The 13,180-nt window shown below is 37.5% G+C and overlaps 1 protein-coding gene across 1 annotated transcript in view; it reads left to right on the top strand.

Moving 5' to 3' along the window:
- LOC103810945 (cysteine-rich motor neuron 1 protein-like) overlaps positions 1–12,921 on the top strand; it is a gene marked incomplete at both ends in the record, with an annotated part of 127,715 nt that extends 114,794 nt beyond the window's left edge. The window contains 2 exons of the mRNA XM_009083877.1: positions 10,858–11,040; positions 12,724–12,921. Of these exons, the coding sequence (XP_009082125.1) occupies positions 10,858–11,040; positions 12,724–12,921 (381 nt within the window). The remainder of the gene's footprint in view (positions 1–10,857; positions 11,041–12,723) is intronic.
- Between the last annotated feature and the right edge of the window lie 259 nt (positions 12,922–13,180).

The following is a 13,180-nucleotide window of genomic DNA, read 5'->3' as shown; positions in this document are numbered from 1 at the left end:
GAAAGAGAAAGGCCAGATTGGAGGAAAATTAAGGTTTGTGGATTTGTCTCGTATATGTACTTAAAAATCAGTATTAATATATTACAGGCCAGTATCAAAATTATCTTCTAATAAGTTCCTCATTAAAAAAATTATTCTGAGAAGCCTGGTCAGAAAAGTTAAATACTTGTTTTTAGAAAAGGACATTTGTCATTATGCTAGTTAATGCTACAATCAGATTGTAAGAAATAATGTGGTATGATGTGACTTGAAAGTGCTTCAAGTAAATTTCCAGATGCAGTTGTTAATGATGCTTCATTTTGAAAAGAGGAAATAGTTATAAGCCTGAGTATGATAAATATTTTTAATAACAATCTGTGAGCAACTGTGAAACTACTCATGAGGAGTGTGTGACATTTGGGTTGCATGGCAGATCTTTGGTAAAGAGGGCAGAATAGTCATAGAACGTGATCTGCATTGCTTTGATTGGGGTTTTTTCTGATGCATTTTAGGATGTTTAGGTGGTTCTTCTTTTAGGGACAAATTGTGCAGACAAGTCCTCTAAAACCTCTAAATTCCTAGAAAGCTAATTCTGACAAGAACTTGTAGGTAAAAATCTAATGCAGTGACAAACTGATAAATGCATATGTGTGTAATAAGTCCCTACCATCACTTCTGTCAGTTTAAAATTAAGAGGAGGGGGGAATGTGGTTTGTGAAACTGATAGTTGAATGTCATATCCAGTTCTGGTTTTGTAAAGTGTCTTGAAATACTAACAAGTGCAGAAGAGATATAATTGATATCAATAACAGATGGAGAAAATATCTTACAGTGATAGGCTTAGATCAATTTCTTCTCTTCATTAAAAAAATATTGCCATCAAAGAAGAGTCAAATCTCTAAGATCTAGGACATGCTGCTTTCAGCAGTGAGGGTGGTTAGCTGTTGCCACAAACTGCCAGGAAGATGCTGAATTCCTTATCTTCATCCTTTCCAATTAAGATTAGATGCCTTTTTAAAGAGTGTGATTTAATCAAATGCGAGTTAATGGGTTTATAGATGGTAAGTGGGGAAGTTGTGTAATCAGCATTAGCAACAAGTTCCATTAGTTACTTCTGTGTTTGAAAACCTCCAAAAACAGGCAAGAGGATAGAATAAAAAGGACATGTGCATTAGCACATTAGTGTAATTTTCCTGCTCTTTCAGCATTTACTGAATGTTAGAATTAAATATCTCTTGCTGGGGAGGAGGAGGTGGTGGCAGAGGGAGCAGTCAGGAAGAATACTGATCATTACCTTAAAAAAAAGATGTCCATTATGAATGAGTGTGTGTAGACTGCAAATACTCCAGTTGGTGTATTTAGGTAACCCTAATGCTGGGCAGAGTGTTAAAGCAGGGGCAGACTTCTGCAATACTTACTGCCAGTATGTGTGAATGTGGTAGATAGAGTTGCATGTTCAGAGTGTGGGGAGGCTAGCTGTACTGCCTAGGAAAGACCTCTGCTCTTGTCAAACAGCAATGACCAATGCTGAGAGGAAAGTTCATGAATAACAGCAGCAAAATACGTGTCATGTTGAGACTCTGCAATGCATTCTCTTTGTTGTTTGTAAGCAATATGGGACAGATCACTCATTCTTTCACCATTTTTCCTGTATTATATGGAAAACTGATTTAGAAGTTGTATGATAGATCTGAGATTTTGTGTGGTTGTCTTTGTTACCAAGACACACTGTCTCAGACTAGCTTTTGGTTGGTCTGCCTTAGAAAAGCATATTAATCTGTGACGAGAGAAACTTTTGCAGTAATTACTCTTTTTGCAGATTGTGGAGTTGTTCCTGTTTAATTATAAATACAGCAGTAAGTCAATACACTAATAATTATTTTCCTGCTTCATACTAATATTGGGTGTGTCCTTATGCTTCACATCATGTACAATCTGCTGTTTCTCATAGTTTAGAATTAGATAGACATTATTAATCACCAAAATAACATTCCTACTTGGAAATGACCCTGATATTTTGATTTAATTGGAGCTTGTTGTTAGGTACCTATTGTCTGTGGCTGTTCAATCTTCGCATAGGTTGAACTTAGTTTTGTACTTTTTATGCAAAAAATAATTTAGAAAGTACTGAGAACAATTTTCTTATTGGTGACAAGAACAAACTACATTACAGAGGTCTGATGGTCCTAACAGTTCTGTGTGACATTTGAATCATCATGAATATATGCAGATACTAGAGTGTTTTGCATAAAACTGTTATACTAAGTGGAGACATAAATTTGTGCTTTTAAAAGTATTGCTGTGGTTAAAAGATTGCATTATTACAATTAGTGCACAGGTCTTACCATTATTAGAATGTGATTCTTGTCCCAAATGTCAATCATTTAATAAGGTCAATTTTCAGACATGCACTGACTCCTTCATTTTGAAGAGAAGCACCTTTGTAAATAAAATCATTCTGTGTTGTGCAATGATGGTGGGAATCAAATCAAAGTTCCCTTTGATGTGATGAAGTTTCTTGTCACGGCTTATCCAGGAAGAGTTTGAGCCATCCCAGAGCATACCCTGCCTGGTCTTTGGATGTCAAAATGATATCTCAGACAACAATGATGGCTACAACATTATTTCCTCTTGCTCCTTTTTCCATGTCAAACGAAATGTCTTTACTGTTTAATTTGTAAATTAAACCTCTGAAACTGTTGGCAAATGCTGATTTAAAACACACTAGTGATATGATTTTGTCAGACATCTGTGCTCAGAAGATGCCTGGCTGTTTCTCCTAATCTTACTTTCTTGTTTTCCCTCAGAGCAAGCCCCAGTTTGTGCATGTAACAGAATTTTAGCCTCAAGGAGACAGAAGCATGAATTGCTAAATTTAAATCTCTGGCTGCCATGAAATAGTAGAACTAGAGGTATAGCTGATACAGCTATATCATCAGTGCTTGTTGCGTATGGGAATGGCAGATTAGCATAGTGGTGTAAGTAGTGAAGTTTTCAGGGAACAGCTACATCCATAGTCAAATGTGCTCATTTCCGAGAAGTGAAGTCAATGCAGAGGAAATAAGGCAACATGGGAATCTATGGCAAATAATTTCACCTTAATATACGAAACTGGAAAATGAGGGTTTGCCTGTTGTGTGGTTCCAGTGCCTTGTAACGCAGTACACGTTTAGGAGGAAAGTGAGAGGAAATGTTTTTTTGTTCAAATGCAATGAAGTTTCCCTGCTTGCACTTATCTGAAGACTGCTTTCCATCTAGAGAATACTAGATAGTATATGACATATATTTGGGGAAGATTGAGTAAATGAGTGCTGAGATGCAGTCCTTCCCCAAATCCTGCATTTTACAGAAGCTAATTCCAGGTGTCTTCTGATCCATCTTAAATATATTGCTCACCAGGACTTTTCTCTCTTAATCCTGGTGTGCTGTTTTTTATTATGGGGGAGCTTGTAAGGAAAAAAACTGATTCAGCATTAAATTAAAAGGATCAACAAGTGACTCTATAAAGAAATGGAAAACTGCACATGCAGCAAGAGAACAAGCATTTGGAGACAAGAGAGTATCCAAACTTGCCTGTTCTCTAGCTAGGTATTCATGCCTGTGTCTCTTGAATGTAAATTATATTATACCACATACTGATGGTGACCTCTGCCTTCAAAATCTGAGAGAGCAGTTACCAAGCATCCTGCAGTTGCTACCTTCTGGCAGTCAGGGCTTTCACGTCTCAGTAAGTTTCCTTGAATACAACTGCTACTTTAAAAAGGATTGCTGATTGCTTTGTGAAGGATGATAAATTACATGTGTGCAAGTGGTCCTCGTTAATGTGTCCACATGGTTCAACGTCCAGGGGGCCAGGCTGTTTTCTGCCATGGCCATGTGTGAGCTGTGATTTTGAGAGTCCAGCTATGCCAAAGTGGCTCTGGAGCCCCATTGCCAATCCCTCTTACCCAAGGGTAAGGCATGAACTTTTGTTGCCCTGTCCATTGAAAATAGGGCTACCTGATGCATGCATCAAAATAACTGGCATTGGTCCTGGAAAGAAAGGATCACAACTCCCCTGGGTCTTAAGACTGTGACCCTTTTTCTGGTGCTGTTTCAGACTGTACTGATGATCACATGGTAGTATAGAAGTGATCTCCTACATCAGTGAGATCATTCACTTGACATGGCACATAATCTCTGTTTTATAACTGCTTCTGTAATTTTTTTCCCTCATTTGAGAAGGTACACTGACACAAAGGAGGCATTTTTTTTCTCTGTGCCCTGTGACTCTCTTCACACTTGTATCTCTATACAGTTGTATTGCATTAGAGGAGAAATTAAAATCCCTCTTTAATCAGGCTTTTTGTCACCTGTTGGTGGACTCCTCACAGTAATTGTGGATCCGTTATTAAGCTCATGGTGAGGAAGAGGATAAAGGTCATTGAGCTATTTCTAAAGGGAAGTAAGAACAGCTGGTTTCTAAAGGGAGCATCAATGAATACTGAGGGAATTTGATGAGCACTACAGGGTCAGCAAGGAAAATATTCACTAAAGAAGGAAGAATGGAGTCCAAGTGAAGCATCTCACAGACACCATCAAATTACCAGTGTTCACATTATTTATTACCTTAATCCTAACAGTCTTTATATTGTACTTTGATTAAACTTGTGTGCTCTTAAGAAATAAGGATTTAGCCAAGGTAACAGAGTCTGTCTTGGAATAGAGAACTGAATATAGTTCTAATACCAGTTAAGCAGTATTGCATATTCTCTGTGGGCATCCAAACCCACAAAATTTAAGCATTTTAAATAGAAAAATGCTTAAAAAATAAGACGCAAAATGCAGCTTGTGATGGGCAAAAGATAACAAATTGTTTGGCACATAATAAAAGGAAGGTAAATATTAAAGGAAGATAATCTGATAGCAAAAAGGTAGAGGGATTTAGTTGTTGTGGGTTGAGGTTTTGATTTTGGGGTTTGTTGTTTTTAATTCATTCAGAACATTTGAAAGTTATTTGAAAGTCATGGCTAATCACCAGTGACAGCAGTGTGAGAATTTGGTCTAGTATAGTGAAAAAGCAAGGCAGTCTGCCAAACCAAGTCAAATGCTTTGGATCCTCTGAACCTGTTTTATACTCTCTGCACTCAAAATGGAAAGTTTGTCAAACAACATAAGTCATTATCAGTTATGTTTAAAGCAGAAAGGAAAAGGAAAATGCAGAAAACCAAAGGCAAATCAACCCAAAATTCCTGGTAAAGCATATTCAGTCTGTAGATGCATATAAAGAAATAAAAGGTATGTAAATAAATAAAAGAGGAAGGCTAGCGATTTTCAGGACAACAGCCAGATGTGAAACCAAACTCAGAGCTCTGCGGTGGTTCACTATGCATGTGAGGGTTGGTCAGTGGGTAGTAAAGACTGAGCTTCAAATAAAGTTATTTTTTAAATAAAAAGGACCAAAGTCTAAGTCATTCCTTTCATTCATAGTAGTTAATAAAAACAAGATGCTAGATAGATTCTGTGAACTGATGATATGTCATATGCAAAGAATATTAGATGTCAAATGGTGCAGTTCTGTCTGGTTTTAGGAGTTAAAAAAAAATAAATATAGTAATTATGTTTTCTGCCAAAGTGAATTTTCTTGGTAAGCTAATGTTTTCAGTAATGTTATGGCTCAAATATTTCTACATCCTTAAACTTAGACACAATTGCCAACACTTTGGAGGACAAGGTTGGAATTCAATATTTTTCTCAAGGAATGGAAGAAATGGTTAGACCTGTTATAATGCCAAACCACAGCCTTGTGTTACGGGTTTGGAGATTGTTTTTCCCTGCAATTTTTCACTTCTCTCAAGCACTAGAGGCTCATCACAGATGTACTGGCAATGAATGATAGGATGTGCCAGTACCTTTTAGTACTACTGTTTGGTAATTTTTAGTAAATACTGCCTGGTAATATGCTTAGGGATAAACTGATCACAACATGTATTGTCTCTTGTGAGGAACTGTCAAAGACCACTGGGATTTCAACACATTCCTCTGTTACTAAGAACATGTCTTGCTGGCAAGAGTTGTGTGGTGATTTTATCAGGAAAATCTGTCTCTGGGGGGTTTAGAACACAGCCACTGCCCTCTGTGGCCCTGGCTCCTCCTTTGGCTGTCCTGGTGTTTGTCTGTGGTAGGACTGTAACCTACTGCAGGATGTTAAAAAGTTAATTTCCAGGAGTTATAGACAAAAGCTGGATAGTCTTGAGGAAAGCCACAGAAACAAACACTGAAAAGCATAACCTGATGAAGCAAAGTTAAAATTGAAAACAATGTGTGTGTTTTATTTGTTAGAGAGGATGAAGCCAGGGACACCCAGGCTGAGTCCTCTTAGTAAAACATGTGCACACTGGAGGATGGAAATATCCAGTAGGGCATGAGACCTTGAAAATGGGAAAAGTATTGAAACTTGGCAAACTTCCTTTCTTGTTTGTTTGCTGTTTCTGTCTAATCTGAATTATTCCTCCTATGATTTTTGCTTAGTCACAGGAATTGTTTAATAGGTAGGTTGCAGTTTCTCCATTACTAGTGGTGTTAACAAAAAATTTAAGCCAGGGATGATCAGATAGAGCTGAATTTGATTTTGCTCAGCATTCCAAGTATCTTTTAATATCTTTTACAGACTGCAGGTGCCAGAAAATAGTATTTAATTCCTTTAAGCTGTGTGGGTATGTATAAATAATTGTATAAATGCATGCATAAATAATTGCATTCATTTGAAAACAATAGTTACAGGTTTGTTTTAATTCTGATTTCTCTGTTTCTGGGTGACCTTTTTAGAAGGTGCAGAACCTAAGGACTTTCATGGCAGTCCTGCAGTTGTGTTAATAGGAAATATACTGCACTAAGCAGGACAACCTGAAGAGTAAGAATCCAAATAGGTTTTTTCCATCTAGCTTGTTTTTATGTACTTGTAAGGAAACAACAGCATACAGTGTGTTGTGCTCTAACACTGTTATGGGCCAATTCCAATGGAACATATCCTCCTTTCTAAACTCTCTATCAATGAAGCTTTTGAAAAATGGAAAACTTTTCTGTATTTTGTTTATACAGACACGGGATGAAAGTTATCAGTTTCCTTCCCTTTCATTTAATAGAAAGTTCACAGCATTTGCCCAAGTTCCTTCCAAGGTTCTGGTACAAATACTTCTGTGCGCTGAAGGAACATCTGAAGTGCTGGGATCATGAACCTTTTAATCCTTTAAACAATAGAAAATTGTTTTGAATCTTGCTTCCGCTTCAGGAGAGCTGGAATTTCTGATAATGAAAAAGAAAATGCCCAAACTTGCCTACAGACAGCTGGTACCTGAAGCATCTCATGTGCCTGGTGTAACCACATGCAGACTTGCTGCCTCACCAGGAGTGGATTGCCAAATTTGCATGGGTTTCTGAGCTGTTCCATGACTCTAGTCAAAGAAAACCATAAGTATTTGGAAACTACTGAAATCTCTAAAAAGTCAGAAGATATACTTTGGGCCAGTTCAGCCAATAAAACTGTATTTCATTATATCTAAAAGTAGAAGGTAAAATACCTCAGAAAACTGATTTGGTAAAACAAATTGTGTCCATTTGCAGTTCAGATGGGTGATCAAGGCCTTGAGATATAATCACTGTTTGTGTAGCGTGAGGCTGTGTGGTTTACTGCAACCCTTGCTTTTAGGGCTCTTGCTCCTAGAACAAAAAAAGGCTGTGGCCATGAGTTCTGTAGAGCTAAATTTCTGTCAGAACTGTTTCTCATTTAACTCTATGGCATTTAACTCTAAAGCCAAATAAAGTCCATCTTAGTCATGCGTCATTAGGTTGACTTTATATAGGAGCAGAGATGTAACGTCATCTGTCCTTCCACAGCCTGTATAAACTCTGTATTGTTCTGGGGACTGCCTGCTGTGCCCTGGCTTCTTTCACAGATGGGCAGTTGTATGTCAGTGCTTGGTCTGGACCAGTCTTGTATTACTGGCTTATCTGAGAGCTAACAGACACTGAATTCACCAATTCATGGCCTAGGTCTCATGCCCACTGCTTTGTTGTGATAGTCTGCATCAGAAAAGGGATTTGGCATCTCAAATCTGTTTAACTGCTTTGCTCTATGAAGTTTGGTCAATTTAAATTACTTTGTGACTCAGTGAAGCTTGAAGAATCCTACCTGTAGTTTTCTCTTTATTGGCTGAACAATGAGCTCATGGTTACAGCCTCTAGGAAAAGATGCATTTATTTAATGTTAGTTTTATGTTCTTTCATTCTTTTTTGACTGTCATACATAGATCAATAAGGTAATAAAGTTGGTACTTTTTCAAACAAGGGAGAACTGAGGGAATCTTTGAGCATATTGTGATGGAAGAAATGCATCATTATAATTTCAGTGCATGTTGCTCACTCCTTCATTAGGCTTTCACCTTGAGTATCGAAGGCTAGAGTTCTTCATTTAGTGCTTGTTTTGGCTTGACTTGGTCTCAAGACTGGAGTCTTATATATGGTTCTAACAAAAGTCATCTTTGTCTCATAACTGGATGTATAGGCTTAGGTCAATAGTTCAGTATGAATGTATACGCTACCCTAAACCTGGGTGGTAAAAATACACGTGTAGTGAAATTCTATGGTGGTTTTCATTATAGGAATAAAACCAACTGTTTCCTTTCAGGATTTGCAGTTACTTGCTTGGTCTTGTTTGGACATTTACAAATGAATGATAATTCATGGAAGATGATGTTTCTACTTCTAATGAGGCAGGAATTCAGATCTACTGTTTGGGGTGAGGGAGATCATTAAAAATCTGTAAAGCTGCAATCAAAACAGTGAGGCCAGAAGCAAATGGATTAAAGGCCTTTTGAGTTGTGTTGGCACTTTTTCCTTTTTTGAGAAGGTTTCTAAACTAACAGCTTGAGCTGCATAAACTTGAAATATTTCTCAAGTGTTTGTTTATGTGAATTGCTTTCCAATGAGGTCATAGCTGTTTTCCTGGACACAGTGGTATTTCCTCTTACTCTTATTTTTTATGCTGCTTTCTACATTATGGCTTGAATACAGAATAGGCATATAAAAATCAAACATAGCTCAGGATACTTCAGTTTCAACTCTTAATGCTTTACAATCATATCAAATAACTCAATGCTGGAGCTCAATATAAGCCTGTTTCAAAGAAGTACTTGAAATACTTTAGCATTTTAAAGAAAACCTGTATCATTGTCAAGAGTAACTCAGATGTAAATATTTTAGTCCCCAAGAGTTAAGAGAATTGGGGAGGGTTGAAAGAAATCTTCAAATGCTGAATTTTCATTTCAATATATCTCATGTCCCATGTGAGATTGATCACTAACCAAGAAATAAAAATTACCTGACAACAAAGTGGACATAGTTTTTTGCCCTATGTGGCCAGGCATTACATATGTAAGTAGGTAATTAGACTTTTCCATGTATTCTACAGAAATTAGAAACATGGACATTTGTCCTTTCTTTCCTTTGTTATATTTGCTTCAAATGCAATGAAACATGATGGTTTTATCTCCAGTTTGGTAATGATGCTGAAATAGTTTGGTGTTTGCAGAACCTTTTGGCTTTTCAAGACTGCTAGATTTGGAGCTTCTGAAAAAAATACATTGATTTACTACAGACTGCTTTATTTCAGGTGTCTGTTTTCAGGTATCTTGGGCTAGTGTCATAGGAGGCCAAAAGGTAAACTCTGAAGTGGGGAAGAGGGAGGAAGCTTAGGTCATTGAGGAATATAATGATGATACCGTGAAGTCGTGATTTCCTAATGAGTAACATGAAGTATTATAGTTGAACATAAGTTTGGAGTAATTTTTCTATACTGTCTTGAGTCAGAATAATTCAGCCCTGGGCCGTGGAGCTGCACAATGTCATGGGTGTGGGGATCAGTTGGGCTGGTTGAACAGAATATACTTCACTGGCAGTAGATGGTGGAGGTGGTGTTCCTATGTGTGGGATAACTGCAAGGTCAAAAAACCACCTTATGTATTCATTGTATGTAGATCTGCTTCATAATCTGGAACCAAACTGTTTCATTGGTTTAGTTACATCATTTTTTCCTTTTTTTTTTTTTTTGTTTAATGTTAATGAAGTAAATAGGCAGTGTCCTTCCCAAAATACTTCAGAATTTTTAGAGGCTCCTAGTTTCCCACAATGTTTGGATTTAATTATGCATCATGACTCTGCTGTAGATAGATGGAGACACACAAGAAATTGCTGTCTTATGTTTTTTTAAACACTAAAGTGATCATGTAAATATTATTACAATTGAGTTTATATTTTGTGGGAAATATAGTTGTGAGCTGACTATAACAGCCCCAGGTTGCTTAAACAAAGAAGTGTTCGGTTCTGCATAACAGATTGTGCAGTCACAAAATGTTTGTTGGTGTTTTTTTTGCAACCTGTGGATTGGACAGCTTTAGTGCACTTTATCCACCTCAGTACCACGTCCTTCAGAAAGGAAGATTACTCTTATCAGCAACTGTGTTCTTAAAATGGAAAAATCTATTGTTTCATGTACTGAAATTTGAAGTAGCTTTAGGCTCATCCAGAATCAGAAATATTTAACACCTATGGAGAAATACCAGTACTGTAACATTTCTTCAGGATTTTAATTTTTTACATGGAGACTTTTAATTGAAGGTAACTGCTCTGAAAGTATTTTGAATTGCATTTTATTTTCTTCCATTGTTAAAACAGACAATAAAAATATACCACATTCTTAAAAATAAAATTGCATCTGAGTTTAAAACATGAAAGAAAAATCAACTGTCTCTTTCATACCTGTTTTTGTCAGTAACAACATGAGCTTAACTATTTCCCATCTAACAATATCTATAAAATACATGTTTATTCTCCTTCTTTCAGAAGTGAAGCCAACTTGCATATTTAACAGCATGGAATATTATGATGGAGACATGTTTCGAATGGATGCTTGTCGATTTTGTCGATGCCAAGGTGGAGTCTCTATTTGTTTCTCTGCCCAGTGTGGTGAGCTACACTGCGACAGGTACTACGTGCCAGAAGGAGAGTGCTGCCCAGTGTGTGAAGGTACAGTATGTCATTAGTCTTGCTTGCTTTTATTTCTGCTGCTATATTTTTTATTTGCCTGTTCAATGGAAATGAGCAAAGAAGGGCTTTTGTTCTTCTAAAGTTTGCAGATTCCTCCTTAATCCAGTTTATTTCTACATTTTGCTGTGCCTGAGTGTGCTGTCTTGTTCTTTGCAGTCGTTCTCTGACGTTGACATTCTACCCTTTCTATACAGAGCTGTTTGTGTTTCCTTTCCTTTCTGCTTCAGAACGTCCTTAGGCATAGCCAAGTGTGCAGTGCTTTGTAGGGGGCTTTCTTCACAAAGGAGATAAGAAGCTGTATCTAATTTCTACACTGACTATTTAGACAGGCATCTGCAGAGCAGCAGTTGTGGTCCTAAGACACATAGACATGTTTCCATTGCTTTGCAACCTGCTCCTTTTTCTGTTCAGTAAAACAATACACATACCTTCTCTTCTCTACCATTATAGCAAAGAAACAGGGCTGTAATCTGACTTCAGTGTTTTTCTCTTCCTCCTTTGCCCTGCTGGCAAACACCTTCTCTGCTTGCTAGGCCTACAGTCCTCCTAAAGATAGTTCCATAGGAAACTTCATATTGACCCTCTTGCCTTGTACTAGAAAGTGTTGGATGCATCTTTGGCCAGAATACAACCAGGATTCTAGTGGAGGGAGAAGGGGCTGGTACTCTACACTTGGATCTTGCCTCAGTGTGGATCAGGTTATGGCCACCACATAGTCAGAAGGCTTGTGAAGTGCTCCTAGTCCATGTGTGTAAGTGTGAACTTAAGCTGTGTGAACTAAGGAATAGCTTCTCAATAAGTGAAATTAGCTGGAAATCTCAAATCTTATCCTCAGAGGAGAGGAGTCTAGTAATTAATGTGAATTTCAAACACTTTGCAGTCTACTTAATATCAGTATTCCTGTACTCCCTTGTGGGAGCAAATAAACCAAAAATTCCACTATAGTCATGCTTTATTCCAAGCAGAGAATTAGTAAGGAACATGGTAAAAATGAGTCTAAAAGAGGTAGCTGTAAGAGCTGAACCTTCTGAGTCAACACAGGATCTAGTGAAGGATGCTGTTTTTATGGCTGGTTTTGTTATAAGCTGTTGAAACCTTTGAAGGCTTAAGCCCAAAATCTGAATAATGAAGTATCAGGTGTGTAAGTTAGGAAGTAGGGAGTCATTCTTTAAAAGAAGAGTATTTGTAATTTTTATGTGTTTTAGTGCATAGGTTTATATCAGATAGGTTTAGACCTGGTGTTCACATGCAGAGAGGCTGAAATACAAACGCTATAGGCTTAAGTATTTTGAAGAGATACCCATCCATGTTTGCCCTGTGTTTAAGACCTCATCTAGACATTCGTTGCCAACTGTAGTTGAAGGCAGGGTTCTAGACTTTTTGATGTTTCCTAGTATGGTGCTTGTGCTTATAAGAACATTCATGCAGTGAGGGGGAAAAAAAAGAGGTTCAGTGCTATACTCTCTTTTAATGACAAACTGAAAAAGTCTAGAGAAGGCTTGTCTGATGTGGTGAAACCTATAGTTCATTTAGATTTTCAGTTTCCTTCAGAAAGTTGGTACAAAAATGAATCAATAGATCTAATCTCCATTTTGTTCTCGAGAGCAAAATCAGAAAGTTAAAATACTAAGCCACATTCTCTTGCATTTCCTCTCATTTCAGACCCACTTTATCCAGTAAATAATCCTGCTGGCTGCTATGCCAATGGTCAGATCCAAGCCCACGGAGACCGCTGGCGAGAGGACGACTGTACTTTCTGCCAGTGCATCAATGGAGAGCCTCACTGCGTTGCAACAGCTTGTGGACAGAGCTGCCTAAATCCTGTTAAAGTTCCTGGGGAGTGCTGCCCAGTGTGTGAAGGTAAGATTGCTATTTCCTCTATTTCACTTTGGTCTGTCATGGCTGCTGCTTACCTGACAATTCTTGGTTTACTTTAAAATTTTGGAGGTTTGAAGTAGCTGGTACAGCATTGCCTGTGACTGAATAAACTGAGGGCAGAAACATCAGCATGGTTTGACTACACCTGCATGTGGTAATCCCTGATACTCTTTTGGCCCAAAATAATATAGTAGGATGCAATATATAATAATATAATATAATTATTATATATAATATTTTG

Source organism: Acanthisitta chloris, unplaced genomic scaffold (genome assembly GCF_000695815.1).
Source record: "Acanthisitta chloris isolate BGI_N310 unplaced genomic scaffold, ASM69581v1 scaffold6201, whole genome shotgun sequence".
Lineage (NCBI taxonomy): Eukaryota > Metazoa > Chordata > Aves > Passeriformes > Acanthisittidae > Acanthisitta > Acanthisitta chloris.
The sequence above is the reverse complement of the archived record's forward strand: the minus strand, read 5'-3'. Positions and strand labels throughout refer to the sequence as shown.